Genomic DNA, 22,538 nt, shown 5'->3' on the forward strand with positions numbered 1-22,538 from the left:
CTTGGCAGGGGGTTGGGGTACAGAGTGGAGCTATAGTAGGGTGTGATTTACGGCCAAATACAGAGGGAAAAACAAGTCAGCTGGGAAGGCAGAGCAAATATGTGAAGGCAAAAGAGAATATGGCAGGGCTGGAAGGCATTTATTTTAATGCAAGGAGTCTTGCAAATAAGGTGGATGAACTGAAGTTGTTGTTGAACACATGGGAGTACGATATTGTTGCTATCACGGAGACATGGTTGAGGGAGGGTCAGGACTGGCAGCTCAATATTCCGGGGTATAGAATCTTCAGGCGAGACAGAGGGGGGTGTAAAAGGGGAGGGGGTGTTGCAATATTAATTAAGGAGTCAATTACTGCTGTAAGGAGGGATGATATATTAGCGGGTTCCTCTAATGAGGCCATATGGGTAGAACTTAAAAACAAAAAGGGGGCAAGCACTTTGCTGGGAGTGTACAAAAGGCCCCCAAACAGTCAGGGGGAGATAGAGGAACAGATATGTAGGCAAATCTCAGAGAAGTGCGAAAATAATAGGGTAATAATAGTGGGGGATTTCAACTTCCCCAATATAAATTGGGACAGTCAGAGTGTGAAAGGCTTAGAGGGTGCAGAATTCTTAAAGTGCATCCAGGAGAGCTTTTTGAGCCAACATGTAGAAAGTCCTACAAGAGAGGGGGCGGTACTGGACCTAATTCTGGGGAATGTAGCCGGGCAAGTGGCGGAAGTGTCAGTAGGAGAGCATTTTGGCGACAGTGACCATAATTCGGTGAGATTTAAGGTGGTCATGGAAAAAGACAAAGACGGCCCGGAAATAAGGGTTCTAAATTGGGGGAAGGCCGATTTTAATATGATAAGGCAGGATCTGGCCAAAGTGGACTGGGAGCAGCTGCTTATAGGAAAATCCACATCAAAACAGTGGGAGACTTTCAGAAGGGAAATAGAGAGAGTACAACGCCAACATGTTCCTGTAAAGGTCAAGGGTGGGACCAACAAGCAAAGGGAACCTTGGATGACAAGGGATATACAAAAATGCATTAGAAATAAGAGGGGGGCTTTTGGCAGTTACAAAAGACTAAAGACAGAAGAAGCCCTAGAGGAGTATAAAAAGTGCAGGGGCATACTTAAAAAAGAAATTAGGAGGGCGAGGAGGGGCCATGAAATAACACTGGCGAGCAAAATAAAGGAAAATCCTAAGATGTTTTATAAGTATATTAAGGGCAAGAGGATAACCAGGGAAAGGGTAGGGCCCATTAGGGACCAAAGTGGCAATCTGTGTGTAGAGCCAGAGGATGTAGGCGGGGTTTAAATGAATTTTTTGCATCTGTGTTCACTATGGAGAAAGACGATGTAGACATAGAAATCGGGCAAGGGGACTGTGACATACTTGAACATATTAGCATCGAGAGGGAGGAGGTGCTAGCGGTTTTAGCGGGCCAAAAAGTGGATAAATCCCCAGGCCCGGACGAGATGTATCCCAGGCTGCTGTGGGAGGCAAGGGAGGAGATTGCAGGGGCTCTGACACTAATTTTCAGAACCTCTCTGGCCACAGGGGATGTACCAGAGGACTGGAGAACAGCTAACGTAGTACCATTATTCAAGAAGGGTAGCAGGGATAAACCAGGGAATTACAGGCCAGTGAGTCTAACATCTGTGGTGGGGAAATTATTGGAAAAAATTCTGAGGGACAAAATTAATCTCCACTTGGAGAGGCAAGGATTAATCGGGGATAGTCAGCATGGCTTTGTTAAGGGTAAATCATGTCTAACAAATCTGATCGAATTTTTCGAGGGGGTGACTAGTGGGGTGGATGAGGGAAATGCTGTGGATGTGGTGTACATGGACTTCAGTAAAGCTTTTGACAAAGTCCCGCATAGGAGACTGGTCAAGAAGGTAAGAGCCCATGGGATCCAGGGTGCCTTGGCGCGTTGGATCCTAAACTGGCTGAGTGGCAGGAGGCAGAGGGTGATGGTCGAAGGTTGCTTTTGTGACTGGAAGCCTGTGTCCAGTGGGGTACCTCAGGGATCGGTGCTGGGTCCCTTATTGTTTGTGATCTACATAAATGATTTGGATGAAAATGTAAAAGGTATGATCAGTAAGTTCGCAGATGACACGAAAATTGGTGGGGTGGTAAATTGCGAGGAGGAAAGCCTCCGGCTACAGGACGATATAAACGGGTTGGTCAGATGGGCGGAAAAGTGGCAAATGGAATTTAACCCTGAAAAGTGCGAGGTGATGCATTTTGGACGGACAAATAAGGCAAGGGAATACACAATGAGTGGTAGGACCCTAGGAAGTACAGAGGGTCAGAGGGACCTTGGTGTACATGTACATAGATCCCTGAAGGCAGCGGAGCAGGTAGATAAGGTGGTTAAAAAGGCATATGGGATACTTATATTCTATGCCTCGGCTAATGAAGGCAAGAGCAGGGAGGTTATGATGGAGCTGTACAAAACGCTGGTGAGGCCACAGCTGGAGTACTGTGTGCAGTTCTGGTCGCCTCACTATAGGAAGGATGTGATTGCTTTGGAGAGGGTGCAGAGAAGATTCACCAGGATGTTACCTGGGATGGAGCGCCTCAGCTATGAAGAGAGGCTGGACAGGCTGGAGTTGTTTTCCTTGGAGCAGAGAAGGCTGAGGGGGGACCTGATTGAGGTGTACAAAATAATGAGGGGCATAGATAGGGTAGATAAAGAGGAACTTTTCCCCTTAGTGGGGGGGTCAATAACAAGGGGGCATAGATTCAGGGTAAGGGGCAGGAGATTTAGAGGGGATTTGAGGAGGAACTTTTTCACCCAGAGGGTGGTTGGAATGTGGAACTCAATGCCTGAAAGGGTGGTGGAGGCAGGAACCCTCACAACATTCAAGAAGCATTTGGATGAGCACTTGAAATGCCATTGCATACAAGGCTATGGACCAAATGCTGGAAAATGGGATTAGACTGGACAGGGATGGATGGGCGGCGCAGACACGATGGGCCGAAGGGCCTCTTTCTGTGCTGTAAAACTCTATGACTCATCTCCTTCAGAGCTATTCAGCCATTTTCAAAATTCTCAATAGAAAGGATTTTATTCAAGAAACATCAAAAACAGGTTAAACAGGCCAACATTTAAGCAAATTAACAGAATTGTTTGAAAATTAAAAGACAAAATTTAAAAAAGGCAAAGAATAAAAAGATAAAACTCATTGTTTCATTGCTCTTGCAGGCAACAACTGCAGAAGTGGCAAAAAAGGTCTGAGCTGAACTATTAAACAGTAGCAAATGCAGAGCTGCTAAAACAGTAACAAGTGCAATGAATTAGAAATTAACAAAAATCCCTGAAAAGTTGCCTAGGTTACTCCAATTACAGTTAACCAGGTATCAACAAATGGTTAGTAAAAACCCTAAAGGGATTTTAAATCGATTTATCTGAACAAAATTTTACAAATTACAGTTGCTTTTACAAAATTACAGATGGACATCAAGTCAAGAATAAAGATTTAGACAAACCTACTTCTTGAGACGTGGAATTAGAGTGTATAATGTTGCAATTTATTTCATATGCCTCCTCCGAGGATAACACATTTCACATGCAACAATAAAATATACTCTTAATAAAGCTTCAATAGAATGCATATCAAATTATTTGAAAACTAAGCTATCACAGCTGGGATCCTTTTTTCTTCTGTTTTTTCTTGTTTTTATTTTTTGATAGTATTTTGCTTGTTGATATCTGCTGTGTTTCTTCAGAATTTATTTTTCTAAGGGATGAAATAAAAACAATGGACCATCAACTTCAGAAACTGGACAGTTGACTCGAATGTGTTACTATTTTACAGAAAATTTATAAAGTATATAGAATTTTACAACACAGAAACAGACCTTTTGGTCCAACAGGTCAATACCACCTTACTTCATATCTCACTCTATCAACACTACTTTCTATTCCTTTCTCCCTCATCTACTTATCTAGCATCTAGCTTCCCCCTTAAATGCATCTATGCTATTCACCTCAACCATTTCACATGGTAGTGAGTTCCATATTCTCACCACTTCCCAAGTTAAGAAGTTTCTCCTGAATTCCTTATTGGATTTATTAGTGACTATCTTATATTTATGGCCCCTAGTTTTGGACTTGCCCACAAGTGGAAACATCTTCTCTACATCTACCCTATTGAATCCCTTCCTAATTTTAAAGACCTCTATCAGCTCACCTCTCAGTTTTCTCTTTTCTAGGATGTTCAGTCTTTCTTGATAGTTGTACCCTCTCAGTTCTGCTGTCATCCTTGTAAATCTTTTTTGCACTTTCTCCAGTGTTTCTATATCCTTTATGTAATATGGAGACCAAAACTGTGCACAAATGTGGTCTAACCAAGGTTCTATATAAGTTTAACATAACTTCTCTGCTTTTGAATTCTGTTCCTCTAGAAATGAATCCCAGTGCTTTGTTTGCACTTTTTATGGCTTTGTTAACCTGCATTGCTACTTTTCATAGTTTATGAATCTGTACCCCTAGATCCCTTTGTGCCTCTACCCCATTTAGATTCTTATTTTCTAAGGAGTAGGTGGCCTCCTTATTTCTCTTACCAAAATGCACCATCTCACACTTATCTATATTGAAATTACTTTGCCAGTTATACACCTATTCTGCAAGTTTGTTAACATCTTCTTGTATTTTGTCGCAGTTCTCCTCAGTATTAACTATAACCCCGAATTTGGTGTCATCCACAAATTTTGATATTGTACTTCCAATTCCAGAGTCCAAATTGTTTATGTAAATGGTGAATAATAGTGGTCCCAACACCAATCCTTGTGGAACACCACTTCTCACTATCCACCAGTCTTTAACCCCACTCTGTTTTTTGTTCATTACCCTCATCTACTCTTTGTTACTTCAAAGAATTCAATAAGGTTGGTCAAGCATGATCTACCCTTTTGAAATCCGTGCTGACTATTCTTTATTATATTTCCAGTTTCTTGATGTATTTCTATGTCATCTTTGAGTAAAGGTTCCAATATCTTTCCTACCACTGACTCAAGTGAACTGGTCCATAGTTCTCTGGATTTGTTCCATCGCCCTTTTTGAATATGGGAACATCATTAGCTGCACGCCAGTCCTCTGGCACTATTCATATATACATATATAAATACAGAATACATATTATCTTCTCTACGTTTGTCTAGTTTATCATTTATCTCCCTCTTTTCGAAACATTCATAACAAGATAGACGAACTAGCGGCACAAATAGAGATAAATGGATTTGATCTAATAGCCATTACAGAAACGTGGTTGCAAGGTGACTAAATGTTCCAGGGTACTTGATGTTTCGAAAAGACAGGCTGAATGGAAAAGGATGGAGGATAGCCCTGATAATAAAGGATGACATAAGGACAGTAAAGAGGAAGGATCTTGGCTCGGAAAATCAGGAAGTAGAATCAGTATGGGTGGAAATAAGGAACAAGGGGCGGAAAACACTGGTGGGAGTAATATATAGGCCACCTAACAGTAGCTATACCATTGGACAGAATATTAATCAAGAAATAGTAGGAGCTTGTAACAAAGGTAATGCAATAATCGTGGGGGGGCTTTAATCTTCATCAAATCAAATTGGCATAGGTAGTCTGGAGGACGAGTTCATGGAATGCATTCGTGACAGTTTCCTAGAACAATACATCATGGAACAGGCTATTTTAGATCTTGTATTGTGTAATGAGACAGGGATAATCTGCAGTCTCATAGTAAAGGATCCTCTGGGGCAGAGTGATCATAAACTTAATGTGAAACTCTATCATATGAAGAGTGACTTGCCTAAGTCCAAAACTAGAGTCTTAAACTTAAATAAAGCCAATTACATAGGTATGAGAAGCCAGTTGGCTAATTGGATTGAAAAAATAGATTAAAAGGTATGGCAGTAGATAAGCAGATGGCATTATAAGAAATATTTCATAATTCTCAATAAAAATGCATTCCATTGAAGAACAAAAACGCCACGGGAAAAGAGATCCAGCCGTGGCTAACTAAAGAAGTTAAGGATAGCATTAGATTAAAAGAGGCTTCACACAGAATCACACAGAAACCTCACAGTGCAGATAGAGGCCATTTCGGCCCCGTAACCCCTACACCGACACATATCCCACCCTATCCCCGTAACCCCACGTATTTAATCCCCCTAACACTAAGGGTCAATTTTATCATAGCCAATCAACCTAACCCGCACATCTTTGGACTGTGGGAGGAAACCGGAGCACCCGGAGGAAACCCACGCAAACACGGGGAGAATGTGCAAACTCCACACAGACAGTCACCCGAGGCCGGATTCGAACCCGGGTCCCTGGCGCTGTGAGGCAACAGTGCTAACCACTATGCCACCGTACCAGATTGCAAGAGCTTCTACAAGTATGTAAAAAGGAAGAGAGTAGCAAAAGTAAACGTTGGTCCCTTAGAGGCTGAGACAGGAGAAATTATTATGGGGAATAAGGAAATGGCAGAAACATTAAACAAATATTTTGTATCTGTTTTCACAGTAGAACACAAAAAAGGATACCAAAAATGGTGGGGAACCAAGGGACTAATGAGGATGAGGAACTTAACGTAATTAATATAAGTAGAAAAAGTACTAGAGAAACTAATGGGACTAAAAGCTGACAAATCCCCATGACCTGACGACCTACATCCTAGGGTTCTAAAAGAGGTGGCTGCAGATAGTGGATGCATTGGTTTTGATCTTCCAAAATTCCCTAGATTCTAGAACGGTCCCAGCGTATTGGAAGGTAGCAAATGTAACCCCGCTATTCGAGAAAGGAGGGAGAGAGAAAGCAGGGAACTACAGGCCAGTTAGCCTGACATCAGTCGTCAGGAAAATGCTGGAATCCAAATCGTGTTTGACAAATTTATTAGAGTTTTTTGAGGATGTAACAAGCAGGGCAGATAAAGGAGAACCAATGGGTGTAGTATATTTGGATTTTCAAAGGGCATTCGATAAGGTGCCACATAAAAGTTTATTACACAAGATAATGGCTCATGGGGTTGGGGGCAATATATTAGCATGGATAGAGGATTGGTTAATGGACAGAAAACAGAGTATAGATAAAAGGGTCTTTTTCAGGTTGGCAGGCTGTAACTAGTGGGGTGCCACAAGGATCAGTGCTGGGGCCTCAGCTATTTACAATCTATAGTAATGACCTAGATGAAGGGACCGAGGATAATGTATCCAAGTTTGCTGACAATACAAAGCTAGGTGGGACAGTAAGCTCTGAGGAGGACACAACGAGTCTGCAAAGGGATATAGATAGCCTAAGTGAGTGGGCAGTATGGTGGCAGATGGAGTATAATGTAGGGAAATGTGAGGTTATTCACTTTGGTAGGAAGAATAGAAAAACAGAATATCTTTTAAATGGTGAGAAACTTTTAAATGTTGATGTTCAGAGTGATTTGGGTGTCCTCGTGTAAGAAACGCAAAGCTAGCATGCAGGTACAGCAAGCAATAAGGGAGGCAAATGGCATGTTGGCCTTTATTGCAAGGGGGTTGGAATATAAGAGTAAGGAAGTCTTGCTGCAATTGCAGAGGGCCTTGGTGAGACCACACCTGGAGTACTGTGCACAGTTTTGGCCTCCTTATCTAAGGAAGGATATACTTGCCTTGGAGGCGGTGCAGCAAAGGTTCACTAGATTGATTCCTGGGATGAGAGGGCTGTCCTATGATGAGAGATTGTGCAGAATGGGCCTATACTCTCTGGAGTTTAGAAGAATGAGAGGTGATCTCATTGAAACATACAAGATTGTGAAGGGGATTGAGAGGTTGTTTCCCCTGGCTGGAGTGTCTAAAACTAGGGGGCATAGTCTCAGGATAGGTTATAGGCCATTTAAGACCGAGATGAGGAGGAATTTCTTCACTCGGAGGGTTGTGAATCTTTGGAATTCTCTGTCCCAGAGAGCTGTGGATGCTGAGTCTTTGAGTATATTCAAGGCTGAGATAGATAGGCTTTTGGACTCCAGGGGAATCAAGGGATATGGAGATTGGGCGGGAAAGTGGAGTTGAGTTCAATGATCAGCCATGATCTTATTGAATGGCGGAGCAGACTCGAGGGGCCATATGGCCTACTCCTGCTCTTATTTCTTATATTTCTATGTTCTTAAGTTCTTTCGATCTTAAATATCCTGATATCCTTTTGATCTCTTCTTCTAATGTCATATCCACCACGTTAGTTTCCCTGGTTAAAAACGGAGGCCAATTAACTATTCAATATTGTGCCATTCCACTGACATTACCTGTAACTTTATCTTTCAGATCCTTATCTTAATTTCCCTTTTGATATTTCTGGGTCTATTTTACTCATTCTTTTAATATTCTTTGATAATTTCCCTTTTGTAATTCGTCTTTGCCTTCCTAATTGTTTTTTGTCCTCTTTCCTAACCTATTCGTATTCCCCTTTGTCATCCTCTGCATTATTACACAGAAACATAGAAGATAGGAGCAGGAGTAGGCCATTCAGCCCCTCGAGTCTGTTCCGCCATTTAATGAGATCATGGCTGATCATCCAAATTCAGTACCCTGCCCCTGCTTTCTCCCCATATCCATTGATCCCTTTAGCCGTAAGAAATATATCTAACTCCTTCTTGAATAGAGAATTCCACATGTTCACCACTCTCTGGGTGAAGAAATTCCTCATCTCAGTCCTAAATGGCTTACCCCTTATCCTTAGACTGCGACCCCTGGTGCTGGACTACCCTGCCATCGGGAACATCCTTCCTACATCTAGTCTGTCTAGTCCTGTTAGAATTTTATAAGTTTCAATGAGATCCCATCTCATTCTTCTAAACTCTAGCGAATATAAGCCTAATCGACCCAATCTCTCCTCATACGTCATTCCTGCCATCCCAGGCATCAGTCTGGTGAATCTTCGCTGCACTCTCTCCATGGCAAGAACATTCTTCCTCAGATAAGGTGACCAAAACTGCACACAATACTCAAGGTGTGGTCTCACCAAGGCCCTGTACAACTGCAGCAAGACATCCTTGTACCTGTACTCGAATCCTCTCGCTATGAAGGCCAAGATACCATTTTCATAAGAACATAAGAAATAGGAGCAGGAGTAGGCCATAAGGCCCCTCGGGCCTGCTCCGCCATTCAATAGGATCATGGCTGATCTGAATCTAGACTCACGTCCACTTCCCTGCCTTCTCCCCGTAACCCCTAATTCCCTTATCTGCTAGGAAAATGTCTATCTCCATTTTAAATTTATTTAATGTTGCAGCTTCCACAGCTCTCTGGGGTAGCAAATTCCACAGATTTACTACCCTCTGAGTGAAGAAGTTTCTCCTCATCTCAGTTTTGAAAGGGCAGCCCCTTATTCTAAGATTATGCCCCTAGTTCTAGTCTCACCCATCAGTGGAAGCATCCTCACCGCATCCACCCGATCAAGTCCCCAAACAATCTTATATGTTTCTTCTTAACCGCCTGCTGCACCTGCATGCTTACCTTCAGCGACTGGTGCACAAGGACACCCAGGTCTCGTTGCACTTCCCCTTTTCCCAATCTATTGCCGTTCAGATAATAATCTGTCTTCCTGTTTTTGCCACCGAAGTGGATAACCTCGCATTTATGTCGACTGCAAACTTGGAGATATTACATCTAGTCCCCTCGTCTAGATAATTTATATATATTGTGAATAGCTGGGGTCCTAGCACCGATCCCTGCAGTACCCCACTAGTCCAATTCCAATTCCAATTCAAATGCTTTATTGGCATGAAAGTTTACAGAGAACCATATTGCCAAAGCTTACATAGCAAAAGGTACAGTTTTCCAACATTCTGTAGGTGTCAATCGATTTGACATTTGTTGGGTACATACAATATTACTTTTAAACAATATTAATTTTAAACAGTCTTTCTACTTCATTTGGTACGTTCAATATTAATTTTAAACAGTCTTACTTTTAAACAGTCCTCAGGTTGTGACATGTTGTTACATATTTGGCCCCAAGGTATGGTCTGTCTCCTTCTCCCAGGACTAATCTCAATTTTGACAGGTCATCCAATTCCTTGAAATCTGGGGTTGTTTGGCTTAGCTTGTTGAATAATATGTTTCTTGATGTGTTGAATTTTTCGCATTTTAGGAGGAAATGCATTTCTGTTTCAACCTCGCCGGCCAGACATTGATCGCATATTCTATTCTCTCTAGGCTGCCAGGATTTCTTGTATCTGCCTTTTTCAATTTCCAGTTGGTGGTCGCTTAGTCTGTACCTGGTGAGGGTCTGTCTCTGTTTTGTGTCTCTGATGGTCGTGAGGTAGTCTGCCAGTTTATATTCTCTTTTTAGGGCCCGGTAACATTCTAATCTGCTTTGGCTTTCGGTTATTTTGTTCCAATGTTCCAGGTAGGTTTCTTTGCATTGTTTAATGATTTGGTTCACTCGGATTGGTGTTTGGATGGCTGTGTTGGTCTGGGGCTGGTCAGGGTCCGGCTGAGTACTTAGTTTCAGTAGCAGCTGACTCAGGGGACTCTTTTCTGGGTTTAGCTCTTGGGTCTGAAAGGCTTTGAAATGAAGGGTGTCTGGGGAGCTAGATTTGAGGTGATTTAGGAAGTTTAGTGCTCATTTTTGGATGTTTATTATCAGTGGGTATCTGCCTAGTTCGGCTCTGCATGCATTTGTTGGCGTTTTTCTTTGGGTGCGAAGGATGCTTCGGCAGAATTCTGCATGTAGGGCTTCTATTGTGTGTTTTTCCCATTTAGTGTAGCTTTGGTGATTTAGCGGGCCCCATACTTCACTACCGTACAGTGCAATGGGCAGGATTATGCTGTCAAATATTTTGAGCCAGATGTTGATTGGGATTTGGATGTTGTAGAATTTTCTTTTTATTGCATATAGGGCTCTTCGGGCTTTTTCTTTTAGTGCATTCACTGCTATGCTGAAGCTCCCTGATGCTGTAATAGTTAGACCAAGGTAGGTGTAGCTCCCAGACAGAGGGAGAGATGCACAGGACGTACGCAATACCTCAGACAGAAACAATCCATTAAGAGACAATAAGCAGATGTGCAGCAGCATCTACTTCCGCCTTATGGATCAAGGACTAATTAATAGAAAGAACTGTAACCAAATTGTATTAACTTTTGTAGACAACTGGGGTGATCTTTTTTTTCCCCACACTTAGACACGACAAACACGTACCACTCTTTAACCTATCATAGAAAAAGATAAAACTTAACATGAAATCCTTATATATTTCGACCTGGAATATCCAAGGTCTACGCTCTTCACTGCGAGAAGTGAAGAGTAGGACCCCAGAGTTCATAGAGGAAACTAAAGATCTAGATATTATCATTTTTACAGGAAACTTGGTATAAAGGAAAAGGACACACCGGCTGTCCCCAAGGGTACACTGAGCTAGTGGTCCCCTCCAATAAATTACCAAGTGTAACCCAAGGCAGAGACTCCGGAGGCATACTGATCTGGTTTAAAACAGAACTTAAGAATTACATCAAATTTATAAAAAAGGGCGAAAACCATATGTGGCTCAAACTTGAGAGGGAGATTATCTCAAACACCCAAGATGTTTACATTTGCGCACTTTATATCCCTCCAATCGATTCCCCGTACTACAAAGAGGACACCTTCTCCAACATGGAGGGGGAAATTATCCAATATCAGGCCCAGGGGAACGTGTTGATCTGTGGGGACCTCAATTCAAGAACGGGCGAAGAACCAGACTTCACCAATAATCAGGGAAACAATTACGTATTCGGGAATAACCACTTTGACATCCCTTCCCTTCCATACAGGCATAACTGCGACAAGCAGTCAAATACCAACGGTAAACAGCTACTACAGCTCTGTCGAAACCTGGGTCTGTACATTGTCAATGGTAGGTTCATAGGAGACCTCCTAGGAAGATCGACCTACTGCTCACCTCTTGGCTGCAGCACAGTAGACTATATGATTACAGACTTGGACCCATCCTCTTTCAGAGCATTCACAGTCAAACCACAAAAAACACTGTCAGATCACAGTCAAATTACTATGTTTCTCAAAAAGACAGAAACAAACAACATAGAAACACAACCCAGTAAACTGTACAACACCAAAAAATCGTACAGATGGGCCAAAAACGACACGGAAAAATACCAGAAAACAATTAGCAATGCATCAACTCGAGCTCTCTTAGACACCTTTCTGGATAACATATACACTCACAATAAAGAAGGCGTAAACCGGGCAGTTAGTAAACTAAACAATATTTTTGATAATTTGGCAACAAATGCAAACTTGAAAGCTCGCAAGAACAAACCCAAAACAAAAAACTATGAAAAATGGTTTGACCATGATTGCCATAACATGAGGAAAAAACTTAGAAAACTATCAAACCAAAAACACAGACATCCAGAAAACGAGGAATTACGCCTTACTTATTGTCAGACGCTAACACAATACAGAAACACACTCAGGACCAAAAAAGAGCAATTTATTAAGAATACACTCAGCTCCATGGAGGAATCCATTGAGTCGAATTGTTTCTGGGACAACTTGAAAACACTACACAAAAAACACGACGATTTGTCCATTCAAAATGGGGACACATGGGTAAACCACTTTGAAAAATTATACCAGAAAAACACACTAGGACCAGAGCAACACCAAATACGCAAAAAACTGGAAAAGCTTGAAATGGCCATAAAAGATAACCAAAACCCGCTAGACGCCATAATAACAGAAAAAGAACTTCTTGAAAAACTCAAGGACCTGCGACCAGGAAAAGCTTGCGGGACAGACGGCATACTAAACGAGATGATTAAACACGCAGACGACAAACTGAAACTGGCTATCCTAAAACTCTTCAACTTGGTTCTGAGTGTCGGTTATTTCCCTGACATCTGGAACAAAGGACTCATAACACCCATATACAAAAGTGGGGACAAAATCGACCCAAACAACTATCGAGGCATCTGTGTAAACAGTAACCTGGGGAAGGTATTCTGTAGCATCATAAACAAAAGACTTATAAACTTCCTTGAAGAGCACAATGTCTTGAGTAAAAGCCAAATTGGATTCCTGCCAAACTATAGAACATCCGATCATATCTTCACCCTACAGACCCTAATTGACAAACACGTTCACCATAACAAAAGCAAAATCTACGCATGCTTTGTAGATTTCCAGAAGGCTTTCGACTCCATCTGGCATGACGGTTTATTCCTGAAACTTATCGAAAGCGGGGTAGGAGGTAAAACATATGATGTAATTAAATCAATGTATACAAACAATAAATGTGCAGTTAAAATTGGAGACAAACAAAATACTTCCCACAGGGGCGGGGGGTGACGCAGGGCTCGCCAATCTCACCAACACTCTTTAATATTTACATTAATGGATTGGCAAAACTACTTGAACAATCTACAGCACCCGGCCTCACCCTATATGAATCCAAGGTTAAATTCCTCCTCTATGCCGACGACCTGGTTCTGCTGTCACCAACTAAGGAGGGTCTACAGCAGAACCTGGACCTGCTGGAGTCGTACTGCCAGACTTGGGCCCTGACAATAAATCCCCAAAAAACCAAAGTCCTTGTGTTCCAGCAAAGATCCAAACAACATGGACCCACAATAAATTTCACAGTAGGAACAACCAAAATTGAACAAACCACTCACTACACATACTTGGGCTTAAAAATCAGTTCTACAGGAAACTTCAAACTGGCTGTGAATGAACTGAAAGAGAAAGCAAGAAGGGCTTTCTATGCCATCAAAAAATCAATCCAAATAGAAATCCCAATTAGCATTTGGCTCAAAATTTTCAAATCAGTAATTGAACCAATTGCACTCTATGGCAGTGAGGTCTGGGGACCACTAACACAACAAGATTTTGCAAAATGGGACAAACACCCAATTGAGATCCTACATGCGGAATTCTGTAAAAGTATCCTCCGGACTCAAAGGAAAACAGTAAACAACGCATGCAGGGCGGAACTAGGCCAATACCCATTAATAATCACTATCCAAAAAAGAGCCACCAAATTTTGGAATCACCTACAAATGAGCAACCCCCAATGCTATCACTACGACGCCCTGAAATGCCAAGAGCTGACCATAAAGAAGAATACCCTCAGTCAACTAGTCCTGGGACTCAATAAAGTAACTAATAACAATACTAACAATAACCAGCCCCAGGACAGTGACAGGGTAACACAAAGAATTCGACCCAACACAATCGTCGCTAAGCAAAAGGAAAAATATCTGTCATATTGGGCAGAAACAACAAAAACCCAAAGCAAACTCAATTGCTACTTGGCCCTAAACAGACAATACAACATAGCTGATTACCTGACCATGGTAAAGGATAACAAACTGAGAAGAACCTTGACAAGGTACAGACTTAGCGAACATAGCCTAGCGATCGAAAAAGGCAGACACAGGCAGACCAGGCTGCCAAGAGAAGACAGGATATGCTCTCACTGCAGTCAGGGAGTAGTTGAGACAGAGATGCACTTCCTCACAGCCTGTGGAAAATATCAGGGCATCAGAGAGAATTTCTATCAAAAATTCTCACAAATATGCCCTGAATTCAGAAATCTGACTGACAACCAAAAACTCCCATTCCTACTGGGGGAGGAGAGAAGCTGTGTAACACTGGCGGCACACTATGTTACAGCTTGCCATGAACAGAGGGACAACCAGTAAACTAAGACAAGAGTATATATAAACAAGGCGAAAATATATTTATAAACTCAGGGATATACCTGTTTATACACTGTATGAATGGAACCGCGTTTATGTGTTCAACCATAAATGTATTTTGATGCTTTGGCAACATAAGATGTACCTTATCATGCCAATAAAGCGATTTGTATTGTATTGTATTGTGTCCTACAGTGGTATCACTGAGGGTAAACTGGTATTTGTTTTCTTGACATCTGGGCCTTTTTTGAAAAATCATGATGTTGGTTTTCTTTAGATTTACTGTTAGAGCCCAATTTTGGCAGTATTTGTCGAGTAGGTCTAGTTGTTGCTGTAATCCCTGTTCTGTGGGAGACAGCAGAACCAGGTCGTCCGCATAGAACAGGGATTTCACTTCTCCATCAAGGAGACGGAGACCTGGTGACTCGCTTTGCTCCAGCATGTCTGCTAATTCATTTATGTATATGTTGAACAGGGTCGGGCTCAAATTGTAGCCCTGCCGGACGCCTCTTCTCTGGGTGAAGAAATCGGTGCGTTTGTCTCCAATTTTGACCCCGCATTTGTTTTTCAGATACATTGATTTAATAAGGTCATAGACTTTGCCCCCTATTCCACACTGAAGAAGTTTATAATAGAGCCCTTCGTGCCATATAGAGTCAAAGGCTTTCTTGAAGTCGATGAAACAGGCGAAAATTTTCCCATTTTTTGTTTGGTGTATATGTTTTTCAATGAGGGTGTGAAGGGTATAGATATGGTCGGCGGTGCGGTGTTTTGGAAGAAAGCCTATTTGGTTTTTTCTGAGGATATTATGTTTGTTAAGAAAATCAAGTAATCTACTATTTAGAATACTGCAGAATAACTTCCCTAGACAACTGTTGACACAGATGCCGCGGTAGTTATTTGGGTCTGATTTGTTTCCGCTTTTATATATGGGGGAGATTAGTCCTTGGCACCAGATATCGGGAAAACAGCCTGAACGTAATATGTTGAATAATTTGAGTACCGCACCCTGCATCTCCATATTGCTGAACTTGAGCATTTCATTTTTGATGTTGTCTGGGCCACAGGCTTTCTTTAGGTGGAGAGATTTTGTTTTTGTGGCCAGTTCTTTCCATGTGATTGGGGAGTCTAGAGGGTTTTGGTTGTCTTCAATTGTTGCTTCTAATGTGTGGAGTTTTTCTGTGACCTGATGTTGACTTGGGTTTGTTTCGTTTATTGGGATGTCTTTGTAGAGGTTTTCAAAATGTGTTCTCCAGATGTCGCCATCTTGGATTGGTAATGCTTGCAATTGTGTTGTACTCAGGTTATTCCACATTTCCCAGAATTGTTTTGGATTGGTGGAGTTTTCAATTTCTTCGAGTATTTTGTGGGTATAGTTTTGTGTTTTGTTCCTAATGGTGTGTTTATATCTTTTGAGGGTTTCATTGTATCTAGTACGTAGGTCCGGATTGTTTGGTTGCCGATGCTTTTGGTTTGATATTTTTCTCAGGTCTTTTCTGGCATTTTTGCATTCGTGGTCAAACCATTTCTTATTTTTATTTTGTCTTTTGTGACGCTTCCTCTTCTGTTTCACGAGGTCGGCTTTTACAGCTGCCTCATGGAAGATCATATTTATATCCTCTATGGCCATGTTTACACCATCTCTGGTGATCTCATATAGATTTTCTTTAAATTTTGAAATTTTACTTGTGAGATCAGGTGAATTTAGTGCTGTGATGAATTTATCTCCACTGTCTGGGGCCCATCTGTATGTCTGGTTTATTTTATGTAGCTTACTGGGTTCCTTTTTTGTGTCTGTAGTTTGGGCAGAAAGTTTAAGGTACACATTTATTTGGTTATGGTCTGAGAGGGGGGATTGCTGCCTGACAGTGAATGCGTTGATATCGCAGGGGTCCAGGTCAGTGATTGTATAATCCACCACACTAGACCCAAGAGTTGAGGAATATGTGAGTCTCCCTAAGGAGTCCCCTCTGAACCTACCGTTAACTATGTACAGGCCTAAGGCTCGGCAGAGTTGCACTACCTCCCTACCGCTTTTATTTATTTCACAATCGAGGTTGTTCCGGTTTGCGATGGCTGGTGTGACATATAGAGGGGTCTGGCCAAACACATGGTTGTTGCCCTGTGGGTCTGTGAAGTCAGGTTCACATCCGGTCCTTGCATTTAGGTCCCCACATAGTAGCACCTTTCCTTGGGCCTGGAAATGGCTGATTTCCATGTGGAGTGTCAAATATCTCCTCTTCAAAATATGGCGATTCTATTGGAGGTATGTAGATCGCACATAAGTAAACATCGTTTTTTGCTATTCCTATATTTTTATCTAATTTTAGCCATACGTGTGATTTTCCCTGTTTTATCGGTGAGATGTGTTTGTTCAGTTCTCCTTTATACCACACCAGGATTCCCCCGGAGGTTCTGCCCTTGCGTGTCTTAGTGTTCTTTACTGAGGGCACAATGATTTCATGGTACATTGGAGGACAGTGGGTCGGCATGTCCTTTTGGCACCATGTTTCTGTTAACACAATTATATCAATGTCTTTTATAGCTTTTAGGAATTCAGGGTCTGTACTCTTCATCCCAAAAGTTGAGGAGCGGAGACCCTGGATATTCCAGCAGCTTATGTGGAAAGAACGCATTTATATAGTTCAAAAGAAACGAAATAAAATGGACCTATTTTGTGGGATGAGTGTGGAAACACTATTTTCTATAATGCTAAATGATGATTTAGTATAAATTTCATGAGGCATGCACATATAGCTATCTAATAATAGTAATAATAATGATAAGATAACAATAATGATAATGATAAATAACAATATTAATAATTTAGTGCATTCCTCTCCGGCTTTCTATCACTGCCTGCCACTCGGAAAAAGACCCGTTTATTCCAACTCTTTGCTTCCTGTCTGCCAACCAGTTCTCTATCCAAGACAGTACCTTACCCCCAATCCCATGTGCTTTAACTTTGCACGCTAATCTCTTATGCGGGACCTTATCGAAAGCCTGCTGAAAGTCCAAATACACCACATCCACTGGTTCTCCCTTATCTATTCTACCAGTTACATCCTCAAAAAATTCCAGTAGATTAGTCAAGCATGATTTACCTTTTGTAAATCCATGTTGACTTTGTCCGATCCTGTCACTGTTTTCCAAGTGTTTTGCTATTACATCTTTTATAATGGGCTCTAGCACTTCCCCCACTACCGATGTCAGACTTACCCGTCTATAATTCACCGTTTCCTCTGTACCACCTTTGGGGTTACATTAGCTATCCTCCAATCCATGGGAACTGTTCCAGAGTCTATAGAATTTTGGAAGATGACCAGCAATGCATCTACTATTTCTAGGGCCACTTCCTTAAGTACCCTAGGATGTAGATTATCAGGCCCTGGGGATTTATCGGCCTTCAATCCCGTCAATTTCCCTAACACCATTTCCCTACAAATACTGATTTCATTCAATTCCTCCCTCTCATTAGACCCTATGTTCCCCGACATCTCTGGGAGGTTATTTGTGTCCTCCTTTGTGAAGACAGAACCAAAGTATGTATTTAATTGGTCTGCCATTTCTTTGTTCGCCATTATAAATTCCCGATTCTGACTGCAAGGGACCTACGCTTGACGTCACCAATCTTTTTCTCTTCACATATCTATAGAAGCTTTTACAGTCTGTTTTAATGTTCCCTGCAAGCTTACTCTCATAATCTATTTCCCCCCTCTTAATTAATCCCTTTGTCCTCATTTGCTGAATCCTAAACTGCTCCCAGTCCTCAGGTTTGCTGCTTTTTCTGGCCAAATTATATGTCCTCTCCTTGGATCTTATGCTATCCCTAATTTCCCTGGTTAGCCACGGTTGAGTCACCTTTTTTGTTTTATTTTTATGCCAAACAGGGATGAAAAAATTCTGTAGTTCATCCATGCGATCTTTAAATGTTTGCCATTGCCTATCCACCGTCAACCCTTTAAGTAATGTTCCCCAATCCATCCTAGCCAACTCGTGCCTCATACCATTGTAGTTTCCTTTATTTAAATTCAGGACCCTAGTCTGAGTCAACTACTTCACTCTCCATTTAAATGAAGAATTCTATCATATTATGATCGCTCCTCCCCAAGGGGCCTCACACAACAAGATTGCTAATTAATCCTTTCTCATTACATAATACCCAGTCTAAGATGGCCTGATCTCTAGTTGGTTCCTCGACATATTGGTCCAGGAAACCATCCCGTATACACTCTAGGAATTCCTCCTCCACAGTATTGTTACTAATTTGGTTAGCCCAATCTATATGTAGATTAAAGTCACCCATGATAACTGCTGTGCCCTTATTGCATGCATCTCTAATTTCCCGTTTAATGCCATCCCCAACCTCAGCATTACTGTTTGGGGGTCTGTATACAACTCCCACTAACGTTTTCTGCCCCATGGTATTTCTCAGCTCTGCCCATACAGATTCCACATCATCAGAGCCAATATCCTTCCTTACTATTGAGTTAATCTCTTTAACCGGCAATGCTACCCCACCTCCTTTTCCTTTTTGCCTGTCCTTCCTGAATACTGAATATCCCTGGATGTTGAATTCCCAGTCTTGGTCACCCTGGAGCCATGTCTCCGTAATCCCAATTATATCATATCCGTTTACATCTATTTGCACAGCTAATTCATCCACCTTATTACAAATGCTCCTCACATTAAGACACAAAGCCTTCAGGCTTGTTTTTTTTTTTTTTTTTAAAAACACTCTTAGTCCTTTTAGAATTATTATTTACTGTAGCCCTGTTTGATTTACACCCTTGATTTCTCTGCCTTACAGTTTTGCTTTTCTCCTTCCTGTCTTTTGTTTCTATCCTTGCTTCCCTTTCCTCTGTCTCCCTGAACAGGTTCCCAACCCCCTGCCATTTTAGTTTAAACCCTCCCCACAGCACTAGCAAACACTCCCCCTAGGACATCGGTCCCGGTCCCGCCCAGGTGCAAACCATCCAGTTTGTACTGGTCCCACCTCCCCCAGAACCGGTTCCAATGTCCCAGGAATTTGAATCCCTCCCCTTTGCACCATTCCTCTAGCCACGTATTCATCTGAAATATCCTTCTATTTCTACTCTGACTAGCACGTGGCACTGGTAGCAATCCTGAGATTACTACCTTTGAGGTCCTATTTTTTAAATTTACCTCCTAACTCCCTATATTCAGCTTTTAGGACCTCATCCCGTTTTTTTACCGCTATCGTTGGTACCTATATGCACCATGACATCTGGCTGTTCACCCTCCCCCTCCAATATTGTCTATGTTCTTAGTGTATTCTTTTTCTTTAGCTTCAATTTTACTCTCATCTCTTTATTCATCCATGTTGTTTCATTATTGATTAGTTTGTTTTTTTAGCAGAAAATATTTTTCCTGAACTCTATTAATCACGTTTTTAAATATTTCCCACTGCCATTCTATCTCTTCATATGTCAACATTTTTTCCCCAGTTCCATCCTCACCACCTAATAATTAGCTTTTTACCAATCTATTACTTTGGTCTTTGTCTTACTTATGTCCTTCTGAATCTAGATCCTAAACCTTATTGGCGTTGTGATCGCTATAGCTTAGATGCTCCCGTACGCTTACCTCGCTTATCTGCTCAGTTTCCATTAATTGATCCAGCAGTGATTCCTCTCTTGTTGGGCTTCTTACGTACTGGGTAAGAAAGTTGTCCTGTGCACACTATAAAAACTCCATTTCCTTTTCCCCACCTCTTCTTGCCAGTTTATTTGAGGGTAGTTGAAATCTCCCATGATTATTATTCTATGGGGGGAAAAATTCAGTGGCACCCCCTTTGGGGCGCTATTTTTAGCGCCCCGAAAAAGTTAGTGCTCCTGCGCTGTAAATTCAGTGGTAGCGCCCCAAGCAGGAGGCGGGGCGCTACTGGAATCGCTCCCCCTCCTTCCTAGGGCGCTACAAGTGAATATCGCGGCACTACATGCAACACTGCCATGCGCATCAGCACGTAGCGCCGTGGTATTGCAGGCCTCCCGCCCCTGATTAAAGGGGAGGGGCCTAGCGCTACACACTCCGGTGCCCTGCTGCACCACTGCGGAGCGGGGTGCCGAGAAAGCAGCCCGGAACTCAAGAGGAGTGCCGAGCTGAGCGATCGTGGCCAGCACCCCGAATGAAAAGGGGAAGGGGGCAGGTGCTGGCAGGCGGCCCAAAACAAAATGGCCGCCTGACACATGCCCTTTAACTTGCGGCTGCAAAAATGCCACCCTGACCCCGTCGGACATATTGCCCGGCGATAGGTTAGGGGGCGCAACTGAAGTTTGCGGCCGGTGTGCAAGTGGGGCGCTACCGGCTAACCCCACCACTAGCCTCCCGCTGAATTTCGCGGGAGGCGTTCGTGACGCCGCGCTCAGGCGCTTTGCGCCGCGGGGGCGCTAACGGGAGGCAGAAAGCAACCCAATTTTCCTCCCTATGTTTTACTCATTTTATAGATTTGTCTACATATTTCTCCCTCCACTTCCCTTCACTATTAGGTGGTCTGTAGTATACCCCTATTAGCGTAATCGATTCCATCTTATCCTTTATCTCAATATACAAATGGATTCTGTTTCTATCTTATTAGTTATTTCTACGGCCAGTTATCTCTAATTAGTACAGCTACCCCACCCCACTTCTTCCTTTTTCTTATCTTTTCTAAATAAGTTATATCATGCCAATCTTCATCTTTATGCAGCCATGTTTCAGTTATCCCTACATCTGGTTCCTTGCTACGAATTATTGCCTCCAGTTCCCCCATTTTGTTTCTGATGCTCTGTACATTGCTGTACAGGTAAGTTAATTTATTTCTATTAATCGTTCCTCTCGCTTTATTTTTTAAGTTATTTTATACTTATGTTCTATAACTTTAACTGCCTCCTGACCGTTTATGTTATTCTTATTCCTTTCCTTGGTCTGACCTTTACTCTCATCTCCTATTTCTTTTATATTCATGCTATTGTTATTTTTACCAGATCCCCCCACCCCCATCTTAGTTGTTTGAAGTCCTTCGACAGCCCTATTTATCCTTTCTGCTAGGACCTTGACCCCATTCGGTTTAGGTGAAGCCGTCCCAGCGGTACAGCTCCTTCCTGTCCCAGTCGCCCATGAAATGAACCCCTCCTTCCCACACCACTCTTTCAGCCACACATTCACCTTCCTCATCTATCTAGCCCTATGCCAATTAGCACATGGCTTGAGTAGTAATCCCTCGATTTTTTATGTAGTTCCTAGCTCCTGATACCTCCTTAGCAGGATCTCCTCCCTGTTCTTCCCCATGTCATTTGTCTGGACATGGACCATGACAACTAGATCTTCCCCCTCCCTTTCCAAGTCCCTCAGAGTTATTCTTAACCCTGGCACCAGGTAGGCAACACACCCTCCTGGACTCTATCTGTCCCCATAATGATCAAATCCTCTATGACTACAACTTTTCTATTTCTAGTTTGCTTTCCCCCCCACCACCCCGGACTGCTTCCTGCTCCACGGTGCCATGGTTAGCATCCTACCTGCAGCCTTTATCCTTATCCCTACAGCTAGTAACTACATCGTACCTGTTGGATAGGACCGGTGTCTGCGGTACCTCCTTCTCTGCCTCCCCTGGGTTCCCCCTTACCTGCTGACTGACAGCCACACACCTCCCTTCCTGCATTTTTCTATGAGCTGTGACTGTGGATTAAACTATCAAAGAATTCCTCCCCCTCCCTTTGTGTTGGAGTGTCTCTAAGTCGCACTCCAGCTCAACCACTCTCAAGGCAGAGACATTTCTTACAGGTGCAGTTATCCGGGACAATCTTACTGTCCACAAAGCCCCACATTTAGCAGTTCCGACACACTGCCTGTGCAGCCATTTCTAATCTTTATTTATTTATTGTTAGCAGTAATTTA

General features: G+C 42.3%; 1 protein-coding gene across 3 annotated transcripts in view; it reads right to left on the reverse strand.

The window, feature by feature from the left end:
* Positions 1–3,042: 3,042 nt before the first annotated feature.
* The window catches only part of exosc9 (exosome component 9), an 86,118-nt gene continuing 66,622 nt past the window's right edge, over positions 3,043–22,538 (reverse strand). For all 3 annotated transcript variants that reach the window (XM_086009908.1, XM_086009884.1, XM_086009898.1), the window contains one exon: positions 3,043–3,733. In XM_086009908.1, coding sequence (XP_085866034.1) covers positions 3,634–3,733 — 100 coding nt within the window. In that variant the 3' untranslated portion in view covers positions 3,043–3,633. The remainder of the gene's footprint in view (positions 3,734–22,538) is intronic.

This window comes from Somniosus microcephalus, chromosome 2 (assembly GCF_052327205.1).
Source record: "Somniosus microcephalus isolate GS21.2 chromosome 2, FLI_Smic_1.0, whole genome shotgun sequence".
NCBI lineage: Eukaryota > Metazoa > Chordata > Chondrichthyes > Squaliformes > Somniosidae > Somniosus > Somniosus microcephalus.